This window comes from Theobroma cacao, chromosome 5, assembly GCF_000208745.1.
Source record: "Theobroma cacao cultivar B97-61/B2 chromosome 5, Criollo_cocoa_genome_V2, whole genome shotgun sequence".
NCBI lineage: Eukaryota > Viridiplantae > Streptophyta > Magnoliopsida > Malvales > Malvaceae > Theobroma > Theobroma cacao.
In genome coordinates, this window is record NC_030854.1 from 39,115,031 (window position 1) to 39,138,021 (window position 22,991).

General features: G+C 38.7%; 4 protein-coding genes and 1 pseudogene across 8 annotated transcripts; 3 read left to right on the top strand and 2 right to left on the bottom strand.

Annotated features, from left to right (window-relative positions):
* Positions 2,357-8,646, top strand: LOC18600631 (serine/threonine-protein kinase haspin). 3 transcript variants are annotated; one of them, XM_007031186.2, is made up of 16 exons: positions 2,357-2,538; positions 2,633-2,771; positions 2,857-2,946; positions 3,290-3,380; positions 3,628-4,115; positions 4,576-4,699; positions 4,834-4,943; positions 5,277-5,388; positions 5,561-5,653; positions 5,808-5,869; positions 5,949-6,079; positions 6,175-6,245; positions 6,344-6,396; positions 7,010-7,076; positions 7,153-7,286; positions 7,681-8,646. In XM_007031186.2, the coding sequence occupies exons 1-16, from the start codon at positions 2,523-2,525 to the stop codon at positions 7,826-7,828; spliced, it is 1,929 nt and encodes a 642-aa protein (XP_007031248.2). In that variant the 5' UTR covers positions 2,357-2,522; the 3' UTR covers positions 7,829-8,646. The 3 variants fall into 3 exon arrangements, with proteins under 3 accessions (XP_007031248.2, XP_007031249.2, XP_017976804.1); XM_007031187.2 differs by having other exon boundaries at positions 7,744-8,643; XM_018121315.1 differs by lacking the exon at positions 7,681-8,646 and having other exon boundaries at positions 7,153-7,553.
* Positions 9,197-12,133, top strand: LOC18600632 (mucin-5AC). Of its 2 annotated transcripts, XM_018121333.1 has the most exons (4): positions 9,197-9,461; positions 9,715-11,199; positions 11,313-11,409; positions 11,499-12,133. In XM_018121333.1, the coding sequence occupies exons 1-4, from the start codon at positions 9,392-9,394 to the stop codon at positions 11,683-11,685; spliced, it is 1,839 nt and encodes a 612-aa protein (XP_017976822.1). In that variant the 5' UTR covers positions 9,197-9,391; the 3' UTR covers positions 11,686-12,133. The 2 variants fall into 2 exon arrangements, with proteins under 2 accessions (XP_017976822.1, XP_017976821.1); XM_018121332.1 differs by lacking the exon at positions 9,197-9,461 and having other exon boundaries at positions 9,478-11,199.
* Positions 12,721-17,378, bottom strand: LOC18600633 (myosin heavy chain, cardiac muscle isoform). 2 transcript variants are annotated; one of them, XM_007031191.2, is made up of 6 exons: positions 17,204-17,378; positions 16,141-16,484; positions 15,876-15,983; positions 13,914-14,375; positions 13,687-13,788; positions 12,751-13,189 (listed from the first exon to the last, which is right to left on the bottom strand). In XM_007031191.2, the coding sequence occupies exons 2-6, from the start codon at positions 16,342-16,344 to the stop codon at positions 13,022-13,024; spliced, it is 1,044 nt and encodes a 347-aa protein (XP_007031253.2). In that variant the 5' UTR covers positions 16,345-16,484; positions 17,204-17,378; the 3' UTR covers positions 12,751-13,021. The 2 variants fall into 2 exon arrangements, with proteins under 2 accessions (XP_017976823.1, XP_007031253.2); XM_018121334.1 differs by lacking the exon at positions 17,204-17,378 and having other exon boundaries at positions 12,721-13,189; positions 16,141-16,788.
* LOC18600634 lies at positions 18,202-21,614 on the top strand (annotated as a pseudogene).
* Positions 21,719-22,919, bottom strand: LOC18600635. Its single transcript, XM_007031196.2, has one exon. The coding sequence runs from the start codon at positions 22,799-22,801 to the stop codon at positions 22,046-22,048; it is 756 nt and encodes a 251-aa protein (XP_007031258.2). The 5' UTR covers positions 22,802-22,919; the 3' UTR covers positions 21,719-22,045.

The window sequence follows — 22,991 nt, forward strand, 5'->3', positions numbered from 1 at the left end:
TGAATTAGAAATTAGACTAATACAATATGCAGATTATAATATAGGTGTGGATTCCTGTTATGTCCCCTATGTGCTGAAGGGATCCTATGCCCTATTGTTAAAGGGCAGACATGCTTATGGGACCTCATAATCTTTTATTCAATTAGACCTTGTGACCCCTCCATGCTTTTGGCTTGGTCTGCTTTTATTAATTTTGTCTGTTATCCCCTGTCTGACTCTGATACGAAGCTAAATTCGATTGCTTTTGCTTTTCTCTATGATTACTAGTGGAAAATGCCTAGGGGACGAGGACAAACATTGAATCTATAAGTGAATAGAGAAATAAATCAGTAGAAATGGAGAGTCATGTATAGATGAAATTCCTACTAAACTTGGATGGATATTTTACATGAGATTGGAAGGCATGTGGTTTACCATGAAATGCCATAAGGGTGTTGTCACAAGGGAGGGGGGAGGGTGCTTGTACTTGAAAGCAAAGGACAGAAGTGAAACCAGTGGCTAAAAAAAAAAAGAAATATCATCACCGGCTGAGAATCTAACAGGCAGGTGGTTACATTATATGTTGATCAAAATCAGTACAAATCGTCCTGTGAAAAATGGAAAAATTTGGTTGGGGTATTAAGAAGAGTGGCTGTGGGCAGTGGGGTTGAAGCCCTGAGGATGGTGCTGCATAACTGCATCGGTCCTTAATAAATCCTCTTCCCTCCCTCTACCCAATCCAAAGGACCAACTTGCCATGACTCCCTTTATTGTGTTTCCTTCCAAACTCACAATATCTTTTTACTACTCTCATTTGGGATTTGTGAGTTAGCTTCCTTCGAAGCATTCCTGGCTGATTATTACTATTATTATATAAGTGATGATTATAGCCATATATAGGCTAGAGGATATAGACCCTTTGACTTGGCTGCTAAATTCTAGCTTAACAACATGTGACACCTGATGAAATCATGAAAACAGCCACAGGCTGCAAGTCCATTTTTGATATTTCCATCTCCTTAATTCACTGTGGATTCCTACTTTTCTTTTTTTTTTTTAGATTAAGCAATTAGCCCCCGTGAGGCGATTCATGTTGAAAAATCACCTTGCATTTGATTCCTAATATCCCGGTGGATAATTGTTATTAGAGCATCCTAATCATTACTACTTGCTAGCTATTAGCCATATGCTCATCACTTTGGACATTCATTTCGTACTAATCTTGTGCGCTAAACTCGGAATATGGAGTGGACCCATTGTTTATCACATTCATAAGGGTCGTGTTCTACCCAAGAATCAACAAACCCCTAACAAATTAAGCAAGACACAATCATAGTTAAATAAGAAACACAATGCATGTTCAATCTGAATCATTTACAAATAACAAGTAGGTACTATAATATTGTTTAAATAGCATATAATTCAAAATTATACGATATTTTGTTTGGTCTAAAGTTATATATATATTCTAAAAAGAATTCAATATAAACGTAGATCATATTACACAATGAACAAATATTTTTATTATGATAAGTTATTTATTTTAACTAAATGTAGCATATATGTATATATTTAAAAGATTAGGGATCAAAGAAATGAAGGGGCCAATTTGGCTTTTTGTTGATGGAAAAGATGCACGAGGAGAATTATTAGTATTAGTAATAATAATTATAATGGAATGGTCTAATCAGAAGAAAAGTAGGTTGGTTTGTCTATTAATCCTTGATATTATGATAATGAAATCTTAACAAGACTTGATTTGAAAGAGAACGTTGTCTTCTTTTTTTATTTTTATAATAATAATAATAATAAAAATCCAAATTAACTCAAAAACATTGGAAACAAAAATTAGCAAAGTCTCAATCAAAGTGAGAGTAACCTAATCTTAAGTATACTATATGTCATTTTGATCATATGTTGAAAATCAATTAAAATGATTAAACGTGACATTCTAAATTTCACATTTTGTTAATTAGGTCGTGGATGTTGACATATGTACATAACTAATAAATAAATATTGTAATATTTTATCTAGATCGAATACCCAGTTAAAGATAAACGAAATATTTGATCTCGTCTTGATAAATTTTAATTTTATCTCAAAGAGATTAAGAGGTGAGGATGGAAGAGGGATTTTGGGTTTTAGGGATTGGGAAATATTTGTCCAATATTGGTAGTCAATCAAATTGAGTGGTTAAGTTGTTGGTTTAGGATAAGCTTCAAATTAATTTAGGGTTTTTTTTTTTGAAAAATATTTATATAAAAAACGTTTAAATCAAAATATTTTTATCTTAATTTTTATAAAAATGAAACAAATAAAATATTTATATTTTATTCTCATACATAAAGAGGAAATGTGGGCTGAATAAATTGGGCCTATCAATCCAGGGAAGGATGATTGGAGCAAAGCCCATGTGTGTAGAATTCCAGACTCCCGAGAAAGTAGTAATTCCCGCGTCGACGGAGATTCAAACTTGAATGAACCACCGTCTCTCTGTCTAATCCGTCTCAGTGAATCACTGTTGCTTGCTCAAGTAGTTAATATGGATCGCAAAGCAGGTTAGGAAATGGATACTTGTAGTAATTTTTGCGTTCCGATTTTGATACTAGTATTGCTAGTAAGTTTGTTTCTTCTGAAATGAAAATGGAACAGCGTCAGGGGAGGTTGGCATTTGGTCGGAAATCATAGCATCGGAGTCGGAGGAACATCAGTCGAGAAAGAGAGTCCAAGTTATCTATCAGAGAAGACGGCCTAGCGCTCACGGTCACACCACCCCTCAAGAAACTCTCTTGTATGTTTCGTTTTTCTTTTGTTCTTTTTGTGTTGCATTTCTTCTACTAGAATGAAACGGGTCACGCTGTTGTTCGACGGAGCAGGGTGGAGGAGGTGGCACCCAATAACCGCAATCGGCTGAGTTTGGCTGCTGCTAACAAGCGGGTCAGTTGGAATCGCTCGCTTTCCACCAGGTTCTTTCTTTTTCTTTTCCCCCTTTTGATTGCTTCAATTGATCAACCCTCCTTTTTCTGAGCTTTCCATCAAATTTACCTGCAAATTCAAACACCCATTATGATGAACAAGAACAACATGAGGAAAAATGGAATCTTTTCTTATGAAGGCTGGAACTCTGATTTCAATGTACATGGATTGCATCACAAGGATAAAACATTGTCACTTGTGACTCACTGAGTGGCTGACCGTCTTCCAAATTGCCTAATTGTCATTGCCTTTGCCATTGGGTTGCATAAAAGGTTACCTTTTTAGCTTAGTTCTTATTATTCATTTGTAACTCGGTTTGCTGCTTCATTTTAGAGGGAGAACGAGTATTGCTGTTGCTCCTTGTGTGAAGAATCAACCACAACAAAAGCAGGCCAAGAGGAGGGGAAAACCACCTGTTCCTAAAGTATGACATTGACACCGATGCTGTTTCCTATTTCCTTTCTCGCACCTCATTTGTGCATAGTGTTTCTCTAACTTTGATGCCACATACCATCTCAACTTCCTTCCTTGATTTGTTATGTTGTTACACAACTAATTATGTCCAAATTTTTGTCTAAAACCTGTTAAGTGTCTTGAGATAGGTGCATTGGTTACTTTGTCATTACAAGGTCATTTCTTTAACAGGAGAAAAACATTCTTGTTGTTTACAGGGAAAGCTTGCTGAACCTCCAAGCTTTGAGAAGGAGAGAGAATACTTTCAAGAGGTTGATGCCTTTGAGTTATTGGAGGAGAGCCCGTCACCAAAGAACTTTGGGACCTGGGCCATGGGCAATCAAAGTGTCACTGATCCTGTTCCACTCGTTTCGTCAAGATTAGAGAAGTGGCTCTTTTCAAAGAAGTTAAACTTCAGCTGCGGGCCTTCTAGCACCTTGTCTAAAATATTAGAAACTCCAGCTGCTCCCTTGGATTCCATCTATAGTGATGATCTGGATTCTTCAAGGTTAAGAACTCCAGAAAAGAGCATTCAAATATCTGCAAGTTCTGTTGATGGAGGCTGTGAAGATATAAATGCTGCCATTAAGAAGCTTTCCTTGGTAACGTCATCAGATCTTGATGGTGTTGATCCGTTTTCTGCATTGCTTGAAATTTGTCAGCAGTTAGCACCTCTAAGGTTTTTTGAATTATTCTCCAAATATTGGTTAGTCTCTATCCAATTAATTTTTTCCTTTTCCTGTAGAAGCAAACTGCACTTTTATTTCTGCGGTTTAGCACTCGTTGCAATGGTTTGGTTGTGTAATCTGACCCTACTCAAATCCCACAATGCACAAGCCTCCTGCTTTAGCCACCCCTTTTAGCATGCAAGTGGACAACAAAAATTGCCTCCATGTATATGCTACTGATTATGTTATATTATCATATAAGCGGACATTTTAGTAGATGTGCTATCTTATTGTCAGATATCAGAAAAGCACTCTTATATGTTAAGGGTTTCACTCATCTTTGTGGTCCAGCTATATCATGATTGCAATTCTTTGTGGCATTAGTTTCAATACTGTTTTAGCTCATTGCATTTTTCTTCTTCTACTACCTCTTTGCACAAAATTTAATTGATCATGATTCCTGTTTGAATTGATTATGGTTAAACCTTCTTGACTCAGTGATCCGGAAAGTATTACTAAAGTTGGTGAAGGTACTTATGGAGAAGCCTTCAGAGCAGGCAATACTGTCTGCAAAATAGTTCCATTTGATGGAGATTTTCCAGTAAATGGAGAAGTACAAAAGGTATTTATGCTAATGAAGTTATTTTTTCTGCAAGTTGTTTGCAAGTTTAATTACGTTCCATGTGTACTTGTTTTGGATTAAATTCTTGACTTCCTTGTTTTTATCACTAATCCATATGCTTTCCTGTGCTTCAGAAATCAGAAGAATTACTTGAGGAGGCTGTACTTTCACAAACTCTTAATAGTTTACGAGAATTTGAGAATGGTGTTTTTAATGCTTGCACGACCTTTATAGAAACAATTGAGTATGTATTCCACATCATGTTTTTCTCTAATATTCTGATAACCAAACATTTCAATCAGAAGCAGTTTTTTATTCTTAGTTGGCTTATTTGGGTCATGTTCAAGAGAAAGCCATAATGCATGAAATATGAACCTAATAATGCATGAATAATTTTATGCTTTCAATTGGTCAAGCTCAATAGTCAATGCTTGAAACTAAAATATTGGCACAAGGTAGACAAACTTGCCATGGTCAAATACATCATCCATCAATATCATGCAGGGCATAAAATTTGCATGTCAGTGTCAATTTATTTACCTGTCTATCATTTCTTATTGATCTCTTTCTTTGGCAGTTTAAAGGTTTGCCAAGGTTCTTATGATGCAGCATTGATTAGAGCTTGGGAAAAATGGGATGAAAAGAATGACTCACAAAATGATCACCCCAAAGAGTTTCCAGAGAAACAGGTATCTTCTTTTCCATGTTGCTGATGAATGTATATGCACAAAAGTAATTAATAAACACTTGAGAAAAACTTAATACTCCATTTTACATGCACGTATAGGACAATGCAAATCTTACAAGTTAAATTGTCCTCTACTAATATTTATGTACTGTACCTGATGAATTTGCATTCAGTGCTATGTCGTGTTTGTTCTACAACATGGGGGTAAAGATCTTGAAAGCTTTGTACTCAAGAACTTTGATGAAGCACGAAGTTTATTGGTTCAGGTAGATCAAAGACTTTTCTTGTGATGCAAAATTATTAACAAATAAACTTCTTTTGAAAAGTAATTTTCTAGAGAAAAAAAATCAAGTTTTGATTCATGGATCTTTTTATCTGTTGTTACTGGCTTAAAGCTGACTTATTCATTGTGCATTGCAGGTTACAGCTGCCCTGGCTGTCGCTGAAGCTGCATATGAGTTTGAACACCGTGACCTGCACTGGTCTACTTACTGTCACATTTTTTATGGTAATATTCTGTCTTTGACTGTAGTTGACTGATGGATAAATTTTTTGTTACAGGGGAAACATACTTTTGAGCCGAAATGACTCTGTCACCTCGAAGTTTATTCTTGAGGGCAAGCAAATGTTCATTAGGACATTTGGGTTATCGATATCAATAATTGATTTTACACTGTCGAGAATAAACACTGGTGAAAGTTTCCTTTCCGTTTTTTTTTGTTTTAAAAACATTTTTTTACATTGGAGGCTTTGTTAGGTAAAATTTTCTAAAGGCTTTTGTATTCAGGAGAAAGCATACTCTTTTTAGATCTATCAATGGACCCCTATCTTTTCAAAGGTCCAAAAGGAGATAAACAAGTAAGAAACTGAAACAAGCTGTGAATTTCCGTTCATAGTTACATACAATGCACATCTAATCTAGCAAAATCCATGTACTAATGAATTATCATATGCAGTCTGAAACATATCGGAAAATGAAGGAGGTTACAGAAGATTACTGGGAAGGAAGGTATATTTCTATCTCTTCACATCTGAACATAGGTCTCTTCTGTTGTTTCATCCATTCCAGCACTTGGCTGTTGGCACTGTCTTACTGTTCCTACATTAGTTTAACTGAACAAAGTGAACCCTGTCATGAATGAGCTGGATTTAACAGCAGCTTGACAATTTTCGTTAAATCATTACCTTTTTCATAAAATCTTTATTCTTTTTCTTGGTGTTCCAGTCATTATTAATAGTTCTCAATCTGTTGTTATGTGTAACTTTTAGGCTAGTTATTCCTACCAGTTATTATGTGCCTAGGGTGAAAATAGAAGTGATTTTGTTCCTGAGTAAAGCAAGTCAACCTGTAAAATCAAGTTTCGGTTGTATGGTTGTCCTAGTAGAATTTCTTGGCAAGAATGAGATCCATAAGGCTGTTCATGAATACCCTATACCATACATTAAAGAAAGGAGGTGATGAAAGGAAGACTCATTTAAGGCATTTCGAGTTCTTTATTTTTTTCTTTGTTTCCCTTGCGCATATCCCAGGAGGGCATTGGACATATCTTCAAGGTTTTGGTCCTCCTTTTCAGTAAATCACAGTATTCTCATCCTGTTACTTCTTTTTTGTCGTTGTGCAGTTTTCCCAGAACAAATGTGTTATGGTTGTTGTACTTGGTGGATATACTGCTGCTGAAGAAAACATTTGTAAGTGGTTTTCTTCCCATAAATTAGGAAAGTAGTCATTATAGTTTTGTATTTACTGTAATTAATGGTTTGTCAGGCACGTTCTTCAACGAATGAGAGGGAGTTGAGGTCTTTGAAGAAGCGTTTGGACAAATGTAATTCAGCTCGAGAAGCAATATTTGACCCTCTCTTTGGGGATTTACTGGTGGCCCAAACAACGCCTTGTGAATAGTAAGTAGTACACTAACTGATGGGAAAGTGGTGTTTGCTAGAATTGGAAGTAAAAAAAAAGAAAATGCTTTCTCCCTTGTACTGTTCAACTTGAGATTGGGAGATAATCTGCTAACAAAGGTTGTGAATGGAGATAAGACAAAACCTTTGGGTGAATATGAATCAGAATGTTTGTTTTTATAGTAGTATGGGAAATTGACACTTAATGAAGTTTTGAATCTATCATGGAACTGAATACTGAACTTCCTATGCTGGTTGTCACATTCACATGAAGGGGGTTGTACATCCTTTTTCCAAGACCACACACCCTACTGGGATATTCTAAACTTTTCTTTCTCTTTCACCACAAACTATAATTCTGTCTTCTTTTTAATTTATCATTTGAAAATTGTAGTCCCCGAGCCACGAGCCATCCGGTGGTGTATGACCAACAAATTGCTTTCTATCTTCTGACCAGGAATTCGGATGATATGTTCCAAAAGTTGCCGACATATATACACATGACAAGGGTCTATTTGCAAAGTCTAAATTTGCACTGCTGATTGAAACAAGAACATTACAGCGTTTTAGAAAGTAAGAGAACATTAAACCATGTTAGGTGCTGTTTTTATCAGAATCACATATTTAAAGATGATGTATAAATCTACAAACCTTATCATGGGCATGACAAGTGAAAGTTTTTCTTTCTCCCTCTTGTTTGCTTTCGGCTGAGATCTAGTCAGAGAAGGTGCTTTTGATTGTATAGGTTTGAAATAAGAGAAGCACAATAGATTTTTCCACATGGGTTGTCCCCACTCCTTCACATGTGTTAGAATATCTCAAGAAAAAAGAGACTAGTAGGTGGCACCAATGACATGGGTCGAAAGGAACTGTAGCCAAAAACATCACTCAGTACCAGTAAAGGCCTTGCCATTGCTAGTTGCTGACAGGAGAGCTAATCCATTTGCCAATTGTACATACAATTTTTTAGTTTGCAGAATGTGGTGCTCCCCAATTTGTTTTGTTTAACAAATGTTGGTTCTTTTCTTCAACACCCTCAGCTGTCAAGAAGCACTGCAGCCCAAGAATCTCAATGAAGTTTGCAGACATCGATTGACTTCTGACATCATATTTGTATGAGATCTTATCTGAAGAAGAAAGAGCATTTGGAGCCTGAAAAATACAGGAACCCTTTTGCTCCTTTGCCTTTGCCTTTCCCTTCTCTTTTTATCTACATTAATTAATTGGTGTGGTTTTTGCTGAGCTAAGCCAAATTGACCTTGATTTACTCTTTTAGATTGTCCAACCAAATTCAAATCTTTAATAGCCCATTTGGGATTAGATTAATTGTTGCCAAGTTCAAATCTTATTAATTTAAGCTACTCATTGAAAATGCATTCGACTCTTCTCATTTACTTTTTATTTCTTAGTCAATAAGTTGAAAACATGTTGTGCTGGTTTCATCAAATCCAAAACCTTGAATCCATTGGCAGCTGCCTCAAGCTTACAACAGAGTAACTTGGTAAACATGATTGGAATTGGAATAATGGGAATATGCAGGATTATACCATTAAGCACCATCTTTTCTTAGTGACTGTAGTTTGCTTTCAACTTGGAACCAGATGAAACACATCAGTGTGCTTCACTTTTTTCCATGATGGATAATGGCAATGCTATCTGCAACTCTTTTTAGATTATAGAAGGGGCATATTCATGGTTTGTACATGCATGCGCACATGTCATTTGCCTCGTCAGGCTGCTTTATATTCTGAGCCTAAACGGCTTTGGAAAAAGATAAAGAAGCTAAAAAGCATGGTTGATCCTTGCTACAGTGGACAGACAGAACATTTTACAACCCCATTCTTCATGACAAAGTAATATCTTTCCTTTATCATTACATGGAACATAGTGATCCTTTCTTTTGCTTTATTTCCTTTTCTCTCTTCCCCTTTATCTTCAACTCTCTCTCTCTCTCTTAGAACTTTATATTCCTAAGATTTCTCTATGCACTGTCTTCTAAACATCACCATTGTTTTTTTTTTTTGCTCAGTACACCACCATTGTCTGATTCACAACTAAAATACATTTAGGTCTCTACCTAAACCCAGAAAAACCTCTCATTAGTTATGATGGCTAAAGGGGCTTCTAATTGCCTCTTCTTATCCCTTTTGTTTCTTCTTATTATCTGCTCTTCTGGTAAGTAACCACAATCTCCTGATTACTCTCTTTACTTTCTTGCAATTTTATACAGGGAAGAAGCCAAATAACAGGCTCATTTTGTACTTCGGAAACAACTGTCATGGGGACCTGTGTTTATGTCTTGTTTAAGGAAGAATTTAGACCTTCCCGAATCTATATTCATATGCATAAATGTTTAGTTTGTTGTTTTTGTCGTTGCATGTTCTACAATCAGCTAAACTCTTGAAGTTACCTTCTCTGTCTCCCCCAGGAACTCTAGTTGGCTTCTCCTACCATGCAAGAGGAAAAACTGCAGCTCCTTCAACTAGAAGAACCATGTCATTCCTCCAGATGAACAAGGTGTCCCCATCTCAGATTCGAGTATTTGTAGCAGATCATAAGGTACTGAGTCCTCTGTCCAACTCTGGTGTGTCTGTTGATCTCTACTTAAATGAGAGCTTAGTTGAGAATTTGAGAAGCTCCAACTTATCTGCTATCTCATGGCTGAAAACCCACCTGCTTGCCCTTCTCCCACATGTGGACATCAAAAGCATTGTTGTAACCAGAATCAATGATGATTTTCGAGGGCAAACTGAGTTAATTAAGCTGTTATCCACCTTGAAATCAATTCATTCGCTCCTCAGTAGTTTTAACCTTCACAGAGAAGTAAAGGTGTCAGTAGCATTTTCATCATCATTCTTACAAAATATAAAGAGCAAGACATTCGAAAGAGATCTGCGTAGGATTTTTGGTTTTATCAAGAAAACTGGGTCCTCTGTCATTGTAGAAGCCATTGTTGATGGAGAAATGAGCATGGGAGATCAATTTGTTCAGTCTGTGATTGAAGGAGCCACTCTTGCTACTTCTGCTCTTCCTTACAACAGCGTTCCTATACTTCTGACAATGAAAAGCACTGCTGTTCCTAGCCCAACTGAAGCAGCTGAATTTACGGCTAAGGTTGAACGATGTTTAGCAAACAACATTGAGATTACAACTCGGGTAGCTGCATTATATGCAGAAGTATCAACAATGGAAGATTTTGTACAAAACAGACATGAGGGGGAAGAAGAGAAGATCTTTCTTTCTTCCCGTAGAGAACTCCTTAGTAGCGTCAAAGAAACAACACATGACTTTATCATCCCACCGCCGACAACAGCCTTACCTACAGCTCCAAGTTCAACATCACCAGTCTCCATCCCTCCAAATAATCCCACACCAACAATTGTCACTGTCCCCTCAACCAATCCTATTACGGTAACGCCCACAAATCCTGCAGACACACCAGCGCCAATTCCCACCACCACACCGGTCACAGTACCTTCCACAAATCCCAACAATCCGACGGTACCAATCACCAATCCAGTTACAACGCCAGCACCCATCACAGTGCCAGGGGCACAGCCAGTGACTAACCCTGTAACAACTTATCCCGCCCCAACAGGAGGTGTCCCAGTCAGCACACCAGTAACAAATCCAGTGACCCCTCCTGCAACTACAAATGCTCCTGCAATTCCAGGACAGAGCTGGTGTGTGGCCAGGACTGGAGCATCGGAGACTTCACTCCAGGCAGCGTTGGATTATGCCTGTGGAATGGGAGGAGCTGACTGCTCTCAGATCCAGCAAGGGGCCAACTGTTACAATCCAAATACTCCACAAAACCATGCATCCTATGCTTTCAACAGCTATTATCAGAAGAACCCAGCGCCAACCAGCTGTGACTTCGGGGGGACAGCGACCATAGTCAATACCAATCCAAGTAACAGCAGTCTTCTGTTCGCTTGCTTGCTTGTTTGTTGAGTCAATTATCTTTTGAAACCTTCAAATATTTAAATGATATAGCTTACAATCTCCTAATTAAACATTCAATAGGCAGTGGATCTTGCATTTACCCATCTTCTGCATCACAATCAACTCCAACTGCAACACCAGCAACAAGTTCATCCACAGCAGGGGCAGGCGTACCAGGGTAAATATTTCATTCTGATTGCTTGGAAATATCATATGGCTAATTATGTACGCTTAAATTGGAGAAGTAACCCTGCACGTATTTTGCAGCTCCGTCACCCCACCTTCTGTGTTAAATTCAAGTACCCCTGGCTCAGCTACCACAACTGTTTTTGGTTCCGATACACCTCCCAGTGTCAACACATCAACATCCATGTCAGCTGGTTTACAACCTTTTATGAGCTGCTTCATTCTGCTGACATCCTCTGTTGCTGGAGTAATCTTCCTAGACGTGTAGAATTGAGCACCTAGCCATGTACATAAACAGGTCAGAAAGCTCATGCTTCAAGCTGTTTACAAATCATCTTTCTGGGGAAAAGAAACAGGACTTGAGTTCCAAAGTGACCGATCATAGCAAGCCGGGTCCTGTTGAAGATGTTCACCGCCCTACATAAGCTGCTCAAGATGTAGAGATGTTTCTTGCTCATGGAATAAAGCAATTTTCACATGGAACATACAAGTTATTAAGTTTAGTGTTAGGGGCTGTTTAGGGAAACTACAGTTGCAGGCATGTGGAATGGGTACTGACGATCTTGTATATCTTTATCAAGTAGAATTTGTAGATTTGAGAAGGATGCTTGATCAAATTATTAGAAATCTCAACACCAGATGGCATTAGTAGCTGAAATAGTATAGTACCCTTAAGGTATAACCATATTGAGTGCAAACGAGGCCATTAAAATCCATTTTACTTTTTAGAGTAAATCTGAAATTCAACCCTCTGCTACTATCAGCAATCCCTTGTGTCCCAAAAAAGAGTATGCACATAAAGCAAGATTTGTGGAGATAAACATAAGCTCAGAGAGAGGCAAAATTAAGAACATGATTGCATATTATTTTCCCGTTTTATTTCCCTTCCTTATGCCAATATAGCAGCTAGCGTAGCTGGTCTGGCAGGCACTAGGACTACAAAAAATCAAAAAGCTTTTAGCCCAGAAGTCAAAAACACTGATAGCAAACTAACGCAATTATAGCATGAAAAAAATGGTATTCAGATTAAAGACAACATATTGTTTGTTTCGTATGAAACATAGTCCTAACGGCTACATTCTGGCATTGGATTCCAGTTGTAATGGCAACCCATCAAATTCCATATAAAAAGAAGAGCCCATCATTCTCCTACCGAACATTTTGACTTCGATAATAATTCAGATCAACGACCTCAGCACCCAGATCACATTCATAACAGCAATAATGCATGTTACTGTTATTTTGTTAACATAATGCCAGGAGATTTTTCCTGTTCCAGGCCAGGTGCCAGGAGTGACGTTCCTTAATGTAATGTAATCCTTGCAACACAGTATAAAGCATGAAGAATTGGGAATGTTTGGTCATCATGATAACGTGCAGTGTAGCCAGTGAGCAATAATGGGGATACAGGAAAAAGGAAGAAAACTTCTCATGCATGTTGTCGGCCTAACAGTGAAATCACCACAATAAGGATAGATGGTATTTCGACTGATACTGAGATTCTGTACTACATCTACAAGCCTTTCTACAAGGGCAATGGCTCTACGGCTTTCCTAAACTCTTCAGGTATTCATTATACACAACACCCACATAACAAGATGAAATCACCGCTTTGAAAACACCACCAAGATCAACATTGACATAGAAACTACAATCTTGAAACCAGAGGTTTCCCAGAAATTCTGTTTCTCAGCACCCACAGCTCCACATTGTTGTTTTGCTGCCAGCTGATCTCGAAGTTCTTTTATAGCTTTGTCCCTGCGCTCTCCCATCTGCCAAAATAGGTAGGATGAGCACATTGTACAACATGCAACTGAAGAAGACTCCAGAAAAGAGCTGTAGTTTTGTGAAAGGAGAAAAAAAGAAATTCAACATGCAAAGGGGAATATGTTTGCAGAGGCTATCCGAGTTCAGAGTTGGCCAGATATATATAAGTAATGTAGTAGAATGTTTAAAGTGAACAATAGAGCCATCAACCATTATTTATGCAATGAAAATTGTATCAGAAGCCATTTTTACTAGAAGGAAAATTGGTACACTTGGTTCAGTAACCATGAGTGATTCAGCATAAGAAATGGGCCAACTTGAACAGAGGGTGCAGTCCATTAATGGACAGTTAGTTCAAACAGGGATCTAAACAAATTAGCAATCCAAGCAGTTTCAGTTCTGAATTTTGATGCAAAGAATATTTAAGAAACAGCACAGCGGTGGAGAGCTCATTAGCAGCAGACAATCACTAGAACTCTAAGAAGCAAGATATTAAAATTACCCTTTGGAGTTTTCGTGTCTGAGCACGAGCTTCCTGGAGACAAAATTCCAACTTCAACACCCTCTTTTTCAGTTCCTGATCAGCTCGTCGCTGTTTCTCTAACTGCTCCATGAAATAGACAAAATCAATCGTTAAAAAAAATATTAGATAAATAAAAAAAGGTAACATGGTTATCAAATTCAAAGGATGCTTTTTTTAAGGCAACTTATGCAGATACATGAAAATACCTGAGATTCCAATTCCTTGGTTTTAAGCTTCCAGTGGGCTGACATAATCCTGATTTCATCTTTCAGTTTCGCTATTTCTTCATCCTTAACAATTAAAAGTTTATTAATCTTTTCGTAATTCTTGGGAGAAACCTCATCCAACAGTTTCCTGAGCTCACAGTCCTTGTTTGCTCCTGCCTTAGCAACAGCTTGCATGATATCATGCTCAATTCTCAAGACCTCATCTTTCAGCTGCTTTTGGGAAGATTCCCTTGCCTGGAGATCCTTCTGCAAATTATCTAGTTGCTCTCCTAACCTAGTTACACGATCCTCATGCTCTCTCAGTGAACTATTCTTCTCATCCAATTCCTTTATAAGCGCTAAACACTGGAGCTGTGCTGACTGAGCTGATGCAGCGCTGGCATCAGCAGTTGCTTGAGTGACTGAAAGCTGTGATCTAAGATCATCCAATTCGCTGAGGTACTGAGAGTTACATTATGAACTCATATTAGAATCCTAGAAAGGGATTAGGCTAAACAAAAATGAAAATCATTAAAGCAGTAACACAAAAAGAGACACTTTAACATGAAAGCTAAAATAGATAATGAAGTAGAAAAAGATTATAAATGCAGGCCCAAGATAGCCTCGTAGCCATCCAAGTTGAAGGAAACATATTAGTGCTAAGCCTCGTAGCCATCCAAGTTGAAGGAATCATATTAGTGCTAATACCCTTCACAGTGTTGCATTTCATTTCATGCACCGTGCATTTCACAATAGATAATTTTCTTGTCAATGTGTAAAGACATTTGATTTTCTTTAAGAATGAAATTAGTGAAAATCCAATTATGATCTGACAGCACACTTGTAAAAATAGATCTCCGGGGATGGAAACTATCAAGTTGTAAATAAAATTGCTACCTCATTTGGTGCCTTCTATACAAAATCCATAAAATATGTCAAGTTGTTTAAAGATTTTATTTCCAAGTTCTGTGTTTCTCGACCATTGTCTACAATAAAGAGGAATTATAATCTCCAACTTTAGACAAAATAAAGGGAGGTTTCCTTGACAGCAATTAGTGAAGGGGATACCAGCACATGTCTCAATTGCTGCAATGTTACCATCAAATCAAGACATCATTAGACATGAGGTTAAAGTTTAGCATCTTCATTCAAATATAATTTTGGCTTTACCATTCAATATAATGACCAGATTAAATTGCAGAATGTTAATTGGATCACAGGCCAATATAATTCAAAAAGCACACAGTCAGATCACACTTGAAAAGAATTTCTAGCAGATAATCATACTACTAAGTAAAATGAAATTCAAGTTCTTCTACAAATACCTGGACAAAAAAACAGGAATTTAAAAATTAATCAAGAGTGTTATGAAAAAAGAACTTAATGCTTTTACACTAGAGTCATAAACATTCCTCAGTTAAACTAGTAAATTTACCTTAAGAAAAGTGGAAGCAGTTTCCATCATGCTTCAAATTTCTTAGATGGGGAAGAATTTATAAGTCAATAAGACCAGCTTTCGAATAATGCATCAAACAAGTAAATTTATTAGTTGGCAAAATATGATACTGTTGTATGGCTGCATAAAGTATGATTGTGTGACCAACCTAGCTCATCTCATGTGTATAGACAACAATTTCCTGACTTACTTAAGTTACAATAAAGAGTAATCATTAAAACAAGATCAGAAACACCTGGTCACCTTTCCTTTGATGGGCTCCGCCAAAAATAACCAAAGAGGAAAAGCCAAAAGACATGCTAAAAGATGTGTGCATCATTAACAACTTTAAGAGATCAAGATGCCAAAAAAGGGGCCATTTTAGGACAGAGCAACTCAATCAACATAGCACAAAATACCATCATTAGGGCATGATAGTTTGATGAAGAAACATAATGACAGTACTCTAAGGCTAATTAATCAGCAAAAGAAATGACAAAATTCAAGAACTGGGATGTTGGTGGGACCTTCTCAGCAGCAGATGCTGAAGCTTGAAGCTGCCCATTCCTCTCCTCTAACCTCGTCTGCAATCTAAAAATCTCCTCTTCCATGTTCCTTGCCTTCGTCTCGGCTTCCTGATTTAAAAGAGACGAAAAAAACCACACAGAAAAACACACCCCAAGTCAATTGGTAAGCAAATTCCAGCTGACCCCACAGGCAATGACCCAAAAAGAGAGAAATTATTCAATTTCAAAACAACACAAAAAGAAGATATCATCAGCAATCACATGCCTGTCTTGTAAGGGTTTCTTCAGCAAAAGACTGCTCTTGTGAAGCCAAACGGCTCCTAACCTCCTTCAACTCCGCCGCCAGCGACACCACGTTACGCCTAAAGCTTTGTTTCTTCTCATTCAAATCCTTCAATAGTGGATCAAAATCCCTTGGCAGAACGGGTTGGGATGACGATGACACGGCTGACTGATCGGAAACTGACATCAGGAATAGCGCCTTCCTTATCCAACGATGAGTATGCTGTTGTTGTTAAAGATCTGATACTGAGTGCATCCACAGGATCAAGACCCTTGAAGAAAAGTTAGAGGTCCTTGCAGTAAATGAAAGGTATTGCCCTGTGATATCTGCATGTGAACATGGTCGTTGAGCATTTACTTTAAGTGGGACTCCAAGCAACAGGCTCAGAATATAATAATAAAGATAGAACTAAATACTAATAATGCTCACAATCGCAAGATTTAAAAAAAAAAATAAGAGAGAGAGAGGGAAGGGTAGCAAAGGCCAAATGGTAGCACTGTTTGAGTTCAAAGTTGAATATTTTTGAAGCAATGAACTGTTTTGACCAAAGCAGGGTTTTTGTGGGGAGATCTGGTCCAGGAGAAGAGAAGGCTAAATAGCCACCTATCATTTATGGCAGCAGATAGAGGGTGTTGCCTAGTACTATTATGAAGATAAGAGAGAGAAAAAGAAACACGTAAAGCTTGATCAATCTATTTCAGAGCCCATAATAAATAAATACTACAGTAATTCCGAAGCCTCCAGAGGGCAGGGTAGATAGAGGGAAAGAGAAAGAGACAGCTTTTACAACGTGAAAAATGGGAAAAAATTCAAATTTCAAATAGTTGGGAACCCCGAGAATTTCAAAATGGAAAATTTTCTCGAGAAAGTGGAATTCTTTTCGAGTTCCAGAAAACAACAAACAGGTGAAACGCCTCACCCACAAGTGACAACTAGAAAAGAGAGAAAAGCCAAAGAAAATAAACGGTATTGCTTTTAACAAAACAAATCTACTAAAGGGAGAAACAGAAAAAGAGGATCATAAGGGGGAGAGAAAGAGAGTTACCAATACACCATACTAGCCTCTGCTCGCTCTAAGCAAGCAGAAATGACTTTTTGAGTTTGCGTTTTTGGAATCTCAAAATTCTCAATCAAGCAAAAGCTTAAAGCTTGTGCTTGGTGCTCTGCTATGTGGATTCTAAGGGGTGGGGAGGCCGGGGGCTGATCAGAGGGCGGTAATGGAGCAAGAGATGGGATCAGACGGTCTAAAATGGAATCAGAGTAAGATCCAAGGGCGATATTAATGCCTTTTATTTTAATCTCAATCAATCAAAGAAAAAAGAAAAGCTTCTTTCTTTCCCCACTCATATTAAATATTTGTCGTTTTGTAGGATTATTAGTACATCCCAGTGTTTAAGCGAGATGTCCTTGCACCCATAGCCACAGTCGCAGACAGAGGAGAGAGAGAGAAAGGGGTTAGGTTCGATTTTGAGGTTTATTATGTTTGGTTCGGGAACTCCGAACCTGGGGTTTTGTGATTATGACAAAATCCTAAGCTGTCTTAGGTGGTGGGTTCCCCTTGGCCTCTTCTTTTTTCCCGGCTTGCTTTGGGTTTCAGATTTGAGATTTGACATTTTTTTTTTATTTTTTGAAGTTCTGAGTCAAAGCCAGCCAAGCTATCAAGCGCGGCAAAGGCCGACATCCAAATATTTCGCCCTGGCCAAGTGGGTTCTTGCCACGTGGAATTTTCAAACCCGTCTGTCTCGGATCCAAGCCACTGCGTTGGTTCATTGGGCTCGGCCTGTGATGGGCTTTTGTTTCGTTGTTGTTCGGCCTTAGCCCAACCGAGCTAACGTGATAACTTCTCTTGGCAATGGCATGGTTGAAGGAGCTCTGCCTCCAGGTTCGAGGTCTCAGGCAACTTTAAAAGGGTAACTAAACTCTAACCAATTGACATAAACTGAGAGACAATTGAGCAACTTCAAGAGTACCAAGTTGGCATCTTGGCCGGGGAAAACTCAGTTTCTCTCTATAGCTCTTTGGTGCATCGGTTCTCAGGTCAGTCGTCTCGTCTATTGTTCTTTCCCCATCTTGTTTAGCCGTTGATATGTACCTCCAAATCCGATGGTTCTAAAGCTATCGACTTTGAAGTTTTCCAGCAAACTCCCTCGATGGCTCAACTTACGTGGCCGCTATTTCTCTATTTCTTACGCCAATACTGTCCTACTGAATCCTGAAACCGACCCCAACCCCCCATATGTTGACTATTTTGAAGCGAAGATTAAGTTTTTGAGGAATAATCTATACCCAGATAGCTTAATCCGGGTTTTTGGATAAAACACAAGATTTGAACTCAGCTCTCAAGATTTTCAAATGGGCTGCCTTACAGAAACGCTTTAACCACACCGCTAATACCTATTACCATATCATTTTGAAGCTGGGTTTGGCTGGAAATATTACGGAAATGGACCATTTTTGTCTGAATTGGGCAAGAGATAAATGTGCAGGTACGGAGGAGGCTCTTACTGTTTTGATTGATACATTCGTTAGGCATTCTAGGCTAAATGAGGCGAGTCGGGTCCTTGTGCATATGACATTAGGTGGCTATAATCCCTCTGTTAATGTATTTAATGATTTATTGGGTGCTCTTGTTAAAGAGAAAAGAGATTTCCAACATGTGTTGTTTGTTTACAAGGAGATGGTGAAAGCAGGAGTTTTACCCACTGTCGATACATTGAACTCTTTGTTGGACGTTTTGTTTGAGACCAATAGGGTCGAGTCAGGTTTGGATCAGTTTAGGAGGATGAGGAAAAAGGGCTGTAGTCCTAATGGTAGGACCTTTGAGATTGTTATAAAAGGTCTTATTGTGAATGGGAGAGTCGATGAGGCAGTGCTCATTTTGGATGAAATGTTGGAGCTTGGGTGTTCGCCAGATATGGGTTTCTATACCTGCATTGTGCCGTTGTTTTGTCAGGAGAACAGACTAGAACAGGGAATGCAGCTATTTAGGCTGATGAGAGCATCTAATTTAGTGCCAGATTCACTAATTTGCAGGAAATTGATTCGTTGTTTATGTATGAACCTTCATTTAGATGATGCAACTAATGTTCTTCAAGAGATGATAGAAATTGGTGAGATTCCTCCTGCTGTTTCATTCGTGGATATAGTGAATGGATTTTGTGAAGGGGAAAAATATATTGAGGCAATACATTTCTTGGAGAATAACTGTGGTAACTTGACTTCTCCACATAAAGCATTGCTCGAAGGTTGCTGTAGGGCTGGTAAATTTTTTCTGGGAAAAGATTTGCTTGAGAAGATGTCTGAAGGGGGCATAGCTGATTGTGATTCTTGGAATATTCTTATAAGATGGATTTGTGAGAAAGTAGGCATCAAGAAAGCTTATGAACTTCTTGGAAGAATGATTGTACAGTCATTAGTTCCTGATTGTGGCACATATGCAGCTCTTGTTGTTGGTAATTGTAAATTGAACAAGTATGAGGATGCTTTAGGGCTATTTTATTACATTCATTCCAAATGCTGGGTTTTGGATTCTATATGTTATTCTGGGCTAGTTGAAGCCCTTTGCAGGCTAGAAAAGATTACAGAGGCTGTTGAAGTATACTACTACATGTCTAAAAGTGGATGCCTCCTTGAAGCCACCGCATTCAATATGTTGATCAAGGCTGCATGTGATGTAGGAAAGGTGGATGAAGCAATCAAGATGAGATCTTTGGCTTATTATTCTGGTACTTCTTGCACTAGTTTGACTTACACCACTATCATGCTTGGCTTGCATAAATCAGAAAGGGCTAAAGATGTCTTGGTAATGGTTTCTCAAATGCTGATAGGGGGTTGTGCTATTAATGCAGAAGCATATTGCATCCTCATACGAAGTATGAGTACCCTGAATCGATTCAAGGAATGTGCCTTGTTTTTCAAGTTAATGCTTAATGAGGGTCTCATGCCTGATTCCGAGGCAATGCATGATCTTTTGTCTTGTTTAGCTAACCATTCTCAGTTGCATTTGCTGTCAAAAGATATTAATAAAATTATTTCTAGAATGGAAATTCTGGAATCAGCTATGTATAATCTACTGATTAATGGCCTTTGGAAAGAAGGTTGCAAGAGTGAGGCTTGTCTTCTGTTAGATTTGATGTTGGAAAAGGGTTGGGTCCCAGATGCTACAACTCATACATTGTTGATTGGATCCAATGTCAAAGAGGTAACAAGTAGGGGAACAACAATGCATGAAAATTCAATGGAACAAGATAATGTTAGCAACATTCTTGCTGAGGGATTGGGGAAGTGATCAAAAGCTTGATATTCAGTATGCTTTTTTGATTGTGCCATGCGCCCATGGTACATTCAGTCCCAACTCTAAATTTGCAGGTTGTGCCTTCATTCTCACCCCCAGGAGGACCAAAACTAAATCGTGACCTAGTTTCATGGCTCTGATAGGCATTGTGTGATGGATCTTTCTTCAATGGCATTGTAATTGTGGTCATGCGAGGTTAGTTAGTCTTGAGTAGACATTATGATGTCCTTGTGCATGTCAAATGAACATACATATTTCAAAATCTTCAGAAGTACTTGATGTGTGCACTGTTGGGAGGGACTGATAACTATGTACATCCTGTTTTTACATCGAAAGAATAATATTTCTTTTAGATATTGGTTACCAGCAAGTAGAGAATTATGGTATCTGAAGTACAGATTCTATATGAAACCATTTATTGATCCAGAAGAGCAGGACATATTTGGGGGAAAATGTAAACCCAGGATTTTGTAGGGAGCGGGACAAATTGTTGAAGATCATAAGCCTTCACTCCTCCAACTGCTGGAAATTTAACCTCATTCCGTTCTCCTTTGCAGGTGACTGGCTTCTATTTTGACATGGCAATGGATTCAATCTGTTCAAAGATATAGCACTCAGCATGGCATGACTACTGTGGCCATATACCGTTGATTAGTTCCATTGCCGATGAAGATGGATGGAAGTTCTTTCCAGCTCCTCTTTCTTCCCAATGTCACCGGGGATATAGTTTTCCGTAGTAGAAGACTAGAATGGTAGGTCAGTGCAGAATGAGCCTGCGTGCAAGATTGAGTCATGACATTGCAGACCTGCATTGGGCTGGGACTGCCCTCTGTATGTGCATAATAGTCCCTTTTGTCTTGGGTTCTGGCCCATCATTGATCACCTGCAACCACCCCAATGCTGCTAAAAAAGAGATTGCCTTTTTCATGCACTCTCTTCTAAAAGGGTTTGTTTTGTGTTCTTGTATGTTGTTTTGTTTTTGTCCAAATAAACCGAGCTCACATACGGGCAACGGCCAGATAAATAGTAAATTTAAGGAGACTAGTGTTGGGATTTGGCATGAAAAGAGTTATGCGAAATTGCATACATACTCTTTATTAAGTTCATTAACTATGTGACATGGTTTCAAAATTCAATACATCAATGCCCTGACATTGACAAATGCTGTTACTGGATAATTAACAAAGCAGTCGAGTGGAAACAAAGAACCAAAGATCTGAATAGTTGGAACCGGCCATCAGCTGCAGCAGGAAAGAAAAAGAGAACTACAGTAACAGAGTAATCTGTTTTGCCCATACCAGAAACATCTGCATGGTTCCTCATTTCTCATAACCAAAAATGTATTACAGTATAGAGTTGTATGATCATCTACTAAACAATCGAAGAAGCAATCAAAACACAAAGGAAAACATGAAAAAGGGTAGAGACAATCAGGAGTCGTCTTTTTATCTCATGGTCAAAAACTCATTGGTATCAAACCATCTGCAAACCACCAGTCGTGGCTTAAACAGAGTTAGAAAACCAATCAGAATTTCAAATCAATGTACAGCCTTGTTTTCAATCTTGATGCCTCCAGAAAAATGAAATAGAAACTCAATTGAATTTACAATCAATATCCTCGTCCTTAACAAGACTATCTTCCAACTGGCGCACAAGATCAACATCGATATCTCCATCACCATCACCGTCACCGTTGTCCATGTCCAAGTCCGAGTCCTCAACCTTGGCAAGATTGGCATCGGAGAGGTCCACGGAGACATTATCATTCTCCTTCTTTCTGGCCCTCTCCTCACGAGTAATATAGAGGAGATGTTCCAGGGCCTCCCTTGCCCGCTTTCTAGCAAGCGCCGCCTCCCTTACCTTCCTGTCAGCCTCGGCCCACGCTACGGTCACGGCCTTCCCCATGGAGGAGGAGGCAATCTTGGCGGCACAGAGCAAGGCGAGAGCGAGCTTCTTGTCAATCTTATTGTCCTTGAGAGGAAAGAAAGAGAAAGAGGAGTCCTTGCAGGGTGGGCAGAGGTAAGACGATAGCAAGTTGTCACCGGCGCAGTGAGAGTGGGTGAAGGAGGAGCAGTTGGAGCAGGCGATACGCTTGGAAGGGTGGGGAAGGGTGCCGCCGTAGAAGGCGAAGCAGGCAGGACAGAAGGAGCTTGGGTGGAGTCGGAGGACACAGGAGGTGCAGAGGCGGCGCTGGATGCCGAGAAGGCGAACCTGGTGGAGAAAGTGAGGAACGTGGGCACCGCAATTGCTGCATTCTTTGGATGGATTGCCCAGGGTTTGGCAGGTGAGTTTGGTGGAGGTGGTGGGGAGGTTCATGCGCAAATTATTCCTACCCAGAGTCATAGTCATAGCGTCTACCTTCTTCTGCCCTCTGGTGTCTGAGGTTTTACCCCTTCTCTTTTGCTTTATTATTAGGGTTTATGAGAGAGCACCATACCCCCCGACTTTATTTGTACTCCAAAATGTACATATATATATATATATATATATATATATATATATATATATATATGGTAATACAGCAATTTGATAGTATCGG